The sequence below is a fragment of the Rhinoderma darwinii genome, chromosome 4 (assembly GCF_050947455.1).
Source record: "Rhinoderma darwinii isolate aRhiDar2 chromosome 4, aRhiDar2.hap1, whole genome shotgun sequence".
NCBI classification, from domain to species: domain Eukaryota; kingdom Metazoa; phylum Chordata; class Amphibia; order Anura; family Rhinodermatidae; genus Rhinoderma; species Rhinoderma darwinii.
The window spans coordinates 386,418,611-386,424,419 of NC_134690.1; the positions used below are offsets into that span (position 1 = coordinate 386,418,611).

Here is a 5,809-nt window from a genome sequence, read left to right on the forward strand (position 1 = left end):
ACACAGCTTCTGTGTCGACACCCGTGGTTAATCAGTCTGCATCTGCTCCTAGGTCTGCTAGAGTGACTCAATCTGCTACCACTCAGGCTCGTAGGCTGCGGAGTGGGAGAACCTATCACAGCCTGGCCAGACGGTTCTAGCTCCCGCCCTCGGTCTATGTATTCCTTCATTTGCTTCTTGTCTTTGCCTGTGATTCTTTCTTGTTTCTTGGCTCTGCTGTTCCAGCTATTACTATTGACCTCTGCTTCATATTGACCCTGGCTTTACTGACTATCCTCCTGCTCTGCGTTTGGTACCTTGTACACTCCTGGTTTGACTCGGCTCGTTCACTACTCTTGTTGCTCACGGTGTTGCCGTGGGCAACTGCCCCATTTCCCTTAGCTTCTGTGTACCCTTGTCTGTTTGTTTGTCGTGCACATATTGAGCGTAGGGACCGTCGCCCAGTTGTACGCCATCGCCTAGGACGGGTCGTGCGAGTAGGCAGGAACTGAGTGGCGGGTAGATTAGGGCTCACCTGTCTGTCTCCCTACCCCGTCATTACAGCTACACTACAACTCTCCCTGGACCTTTTACACAGGGATTTCACAATTCGCACTGTGACTGACAGAGAGAGGGGAGGAGAGGGGAGGGCGGGTATAGCAAGGTCCGGCCCTTTAGTTTGAGAGTCCAAGCAACCCCTTTGTCAAGATTTTTAATATGATAAGCACTTTCTGTTTCTGAATCTGGAGGCAACAAAATTCTGTAGAACAAAAAGACTTCACAAATTCAAGAACACTAGAAACATTTTTTGGCTGGAGTTATACTTCTCAAAAATCTGCACTTTCTTAACACGTCAATGACCCTCACACAGTTCTACAGTTTGTTTGAAAACAGAGCAACCACACATAAAATCGGAAATAAATAAATCTTCATGTGCATTAAATGTTGCCCTCAGACCTCCTAACCTAAGGCTCTGTTCACACAGAGTTGTTAGCAGGCAGAAAAATCAAATTTTGCGGCAGATTTTGACCTGCCTGCACTCTACTTGCTGCGTTTTTCATAAGCGGCCATTGTGCGCCGCAGGCAAAAAACGCAGCCAAAACTGCTTTTTCTGCTTCTCATGATGTCAATGGGACGTCAGAGACTGAAATGCCTGAAGAAAGGCATGTCGCTCGCTACTTTATCCCGTGAGCGGTTTTTACCGTTGCAGGAAAAAAACGGCACCACCTCCCATTGAAATCAATGGGAGGCGTTTTTAGGCGTTTTTTTTTCGCTGTTTCTGACGCGTTCAAAAACAGCGCCAAAATACTCTGTGTGAAAAAGCAAAACAATGTTAGGGTGTATTAAAAGAGACATAAAAACCTATAAAGTGTAACTAAACTTTTATAAAACTTTTGACATGTAATAGTGACATGTCAGAAGTTTTGATCAGTGGGGGTCTGAGCACCGAGACCCTCACCGATAGCTAAAATGAAGTGTCAAAAACGCTCGGGAGAGCAGTGTGTCGCTTAGTTTCTAATCAACTCTGCTTGGCATTGCTTGGAAAGCCGAGCGAGCAGAGTCGACAACAGCGCTCTCGGACCTGATCAAACTTCTGACATGTCAAAAGATTAGTTACCCTTTACTTGTTTATATTGTAAAATCACTTCCATGTTATAATCCGTCACCGACTAAATGTTTGAAGAGCTGCCCCGTCTACAGGCCAGAATTATTGTGCAGACGAGTGAACAACGTGTGAGACAATTTAATCTCCTACAGAGGAATCTGCTGGGTTTATCAGGTAACTTTTCCTAGGATGAAATAACAAATTTGAGTATCGAATCATCAACTATCAATTCTCTACGGGTGTGCAATATGTAGGCCTCTTATAAAAAATGTTACTGGTATTTTTCTCTCTGGCATGCAGATGATGAGGTTGGCAAACATCTTTATTTCAATTAAAATCTAATGAGTTGCTTTTGCTTAGGAATATTTTTAATTAAGACAAGAAGTGCTTAATTGTCTTGATTAGCGGTTTTATGAATGATGAGAGTGGATATTATTAACAGGTTTGAAATGTCATGTTACATTCTATCGTTGGGTTTATTTTGGCAGTGACGATGTCGAGCGTCTCACTATCACGTTTTTGTCTATCTTAGGCGTATCGGATTGGCCTGAGGAAGACGCCGGTACGGTGTCGAAACGCGTAGCCTGTATACAATAAATTCTTTATTTACTTCACCCACTGGAATGGTCATGGATTATCTCTGTTTAAGCAGCGCCGTTGGTCCCGTTTTTCTTCAAATTCAAATCGCACATAATCTGATGGAGAACGGCTGCGGCAGGGGCATCTCACACAGGGGCAGCAGCGGGCAGATCCAGTGACCACTCCTTAGTTCTATCCTCCAGGACATCTGGAAGTCTCCGGCTGTGATGGGAGGTCCAGTGTGTGGCTTCAAAGCTTCTTAGAGACCTGTGGATAGAGGATCAGGTTACATGGAGCAGACAGGTACAGTGGCATTTACACAGAATGTCATATATTCCATTATAAATATTGATTCAACTGGGTAATTCTGGCATTGCACTGCAAAGAAAAAGGGGATCAGGCCAATCGTGTTTTTGAGATTGGTGGGGCTCTCAGTGGTCACCAATCACACTTTAATGGCTGTCTAGTTGTCATCCCATAGTTGTATATCAGTAGAAAACCCTCTTAAAGGGGTTGTACAAGAATCAAAAATTATGATCTATCCACAGAATAGGTGATCATTTCCTTATGGTTAGGGCCCCACCGCTGGGACCGCCACTGATCATTAGAACGGGGATCCTGAATCCCCCGCTCTATTCAATGTCCTCCTCATTGCGGTTGAGCAGTGAGGAGGATATTGAATAGAGCGGCGGTCGAGCATGCGTTCTGCTGCTCCATTCAAAGTCTATGGGAATGGTGGAAACAGCTGAGTGTAGGGCTCAGCTGTTTCTGTCATTTTCATAGACATTGAATGGAACAGGTGGCGCATGTTCGACCGCCGCGCCAATCAAGCTCCTCTACTCTGTGGGGGGTGCAGTGAGAAGTAACAGGGGGTCCGGGAACCCCGTTCTCACATTCAGTGGGGACCCGAAAGCTCATAAGATTTTTTGTGATCATAGTAGCCAATTAAATCAATAAATAATGTGTGCAGAAAAGAAAATAAGACATGAGTAGACTTTGGGCAAAGTAACCAACATGGGTTTTTCCAAAAAATACAACTGCAACGACTACTGTATATAAATATATGTTAGGGCTTATTCAGAAAAACGTGATATACGTCCGTGCAACTGTAATATACAGCTGACATCCCGCTGCAACGGTGGCGATCACAGTTCTCTCAGATCGCCGCCGGTTAACCCCTTAAATGCCGCTGTCAATAGCGACATGGGCATTTAAGTGATTGACACAGAGGGAGGGGGCTCCCTCTGTACCCCGTTGGCCCCCTGCGAAAAATCGCAGGGTGCTGATGGTTGCAATGGCAACCAGGAAGCCCAGCAACAGCTTCCTGGTTGCCAAGTACGGAAGCCTATTACGTCCTGCCCAAGGCAGGATGTAATAGGCTTAACTGTCAGTTGTAAAATGAGAGTTAGGGCTTATTCAGACAAACGTATAATACGTCCGTGCTACGAGCGTGATTTTCACGCGCCTCACACAGACCTATGTCAGTCAATGGGGCCGTTCAGACAGTCTGTGATTTTCACGCAGCGTGTGTCCGCTGCGTAAAACTCACGACATGTCCTATATTTGTGCGTTTTTCGCGCATCACGCACCCATTGAAGTCAATGGGTGCGTGAAAATCCCGCGCAGCACATGGAAGCACTTCCGTGTGACGCGCGTGATTCGCGCAACAGCAGTAAAAAGTATGAATGTAAACAGAAAAGCACCACGTACAAACAGAATGTCATAATGATGGCGGCTGTGCGAAAATCACGCAGCCACGCATCATATGCTGCTGACACACGGAGCTGTTATGTACCTTTTGCGCGCGTAAAACGCTCGTGTGAATCCGGCCTAAGACAAAGTAATGAGACACATAAATCCTTCCCAATTCCACATACCTTGCCAGTGGGATCTGCCGGTAATACCAGGGCTGTTCTTGGATTATGACTCAGGACACTGTAGGTTGGTTCTCTTCTCCACATTTTCATTTGTCCAACGAGCAATTTTTAATTTTTGTTTGTTCTTGAAGTTCGTTTTTAAATATGTAACATGTAATAATTCTCCTCCGTGTAATGTTTTCATTGGTTACAAAAATATTAGTTGGAACATTTTTTCAGCAGGAGCTTTATGGCTGTTACGTTTTTAGGTGGCACATACCTTGCCAGCATTGCGCCCAGTCTAGGGTGTGGAGCTAGACTGCTCAGGATTTGCCTACCATACATCCTGGCTTCGGGGCAGCGGTCCTGTAAAGATTTAACTACAGCCGGTATTGCCCGATCTGTGATCCCTTTTCTACCAGACAGAAAAAAGTCTGGGCCCATTCTGTCCACCAAACCTACAAGATGCTTGACTGTGGTGGATCTGACTTTGCTGTTGTTGTGGCAGAGTCCTCCCTCTATTAGGGCTGTCAGAGCGCGACCTGGGCTGACATTTTCCACCATTGATGTCAGAGCGCTGTCCACTGCTTCACGGATAAAGGTGTTGGATTCCCCGGCCTTGTGTAGCAACACCCGGACAGTTTGCTGGAGGTCGCAGTCCATGTTCGCCTGCAATATTGTGAACATCATGTCCAGGCACTTGATCGCTGCGAGGGACACTGCGGATCTCAGGTTGGTCACTTCCTTCATTACCGCTGTCCTCAGGTCTTGTATTATTAGAACAGCAGCTTCAGGATGGACCGATATCAAGGATGAGATGGTGTCAATGCCTCGAATCTTTTTCTCCCAGTCCTCGTCTTCCAGCAGGATTAAGGCGTCAGCAACGGTCATCTTGGACTGGGACATCTTCTTTGGTTGTTTATTGTGCGTTGCTTTATGGCTTTGGACTGCATGATGACTTGATGATGGTCCTATAGATGGTAATACAGATGTCTTCTTCCTCTCGGGTGCAGGAGGCTCATCATGCTGGTTCCGTTGATGTAAATAGGAATTGTTATACTGCACCGTACTCACAGGCGTTATTTTTGGTAAAGGTTTGGATGGATACGCCTGGAGAGAATTCCTCCCATTGTTCATATTCCTGAGTTCTTCCAAGGTCTTTTCCGCTGCTGCAATATACTTTTTATATCTTGGGCCAGTTTCCTTGGTGACCTCTTTTTCTGTGGCTTTTTTGGGCCTTTTAGGTGGTTCTGGGGTGTTAGGGATTTTCCAACCCAGTTTTTTTCCAAAGTCACCAGATGGCGGATTTTTGTCAGGGATTCTCAATTGAAGATTGCTGGTCAACCTGGCCAGCAGTCTCTGAGCCGCCACATCCCGGTAGTCAGCAAAGTTGTCACCTAGGCTGTACTTCTGATTCATGCCATAACAGATGGGAGAAATATCTGAGAGGTCAGAATCTGAGCTGGATGTTACTGAGCTACTACAGTCAAAGGACTCTTCTGCCCACATCTTCCAAAAAATTATATAAAACACTTGGTGCGCACACCAATATCACTGCTTCTCTCTGTAGGGAAAGTCCAGCAATGTACAGAGCACTCAGCAAGCGAAGTTCTAATACAATAGTTTCACCATGACGCTTCTATGACATCAGCCGGACCTGTAGAACTTTTCCCTTAAAGAGGCTCTGTCACCAGATTTTGCAACCCCTATCTGCTATTGCAGCAGATCGGCGCTGCAATGTAGATTACAGTAACGTTTTTATTTTTAAAAAACGAGCATTTTTGGCCAA

General features: G+C 45.6%; 1 protein-coding gene across 2 annotated transcripts; it reads right to left on the reverse strand.

Annotated features, from left to right (window-relative positions):
• Positions 1–2,289: 2,289 nt before the first annotated feature.
• LOC142761397 (uncharacterized) lies at positions 2,290–5,592 on the reverse strand. Of its 2 annotated transcripts, none has more exons than XR_012883629.1 (2): positions 4,042–5,592; positions 2,290–2,431 (listed from the first exon to the last, which is right to left on the reverse strand). XR_012883629.1 is itself a non-coding variant. In XM_075864584.1 (2 exons), the coding sequence occupies exons 1-2, from the start codon at positions 5,527–5,529 to the stop codon at positions 2,424–2,426; spliced, it is 975 nt and encodes a 324-aa protein (XP_075720699.1). In that variant the 5' UTR covers positions 5,530–5,592; the 3' UTR covers positions 2,290–2,423. The 2 variants fall into 2 exon arrangements, 1 of the variants encoding a protein (XP_075720699.1); XM_075864584.1 differs by having other exon boundaries at positions 4,563–5,592.
• Positions 5,593–5,809: the final 217 nt, after the last annotated feature.

What these genes read in the sequence shown, in the direction of transcription:
- LOC142761397 (XM_075864584.1), bottom strand. Translation starts at nt 5,529, where the DNA reads ATGTGGGCAGAAGAGTCCTTTGACTGTAGTAGCTCAGTAACATCCAGC.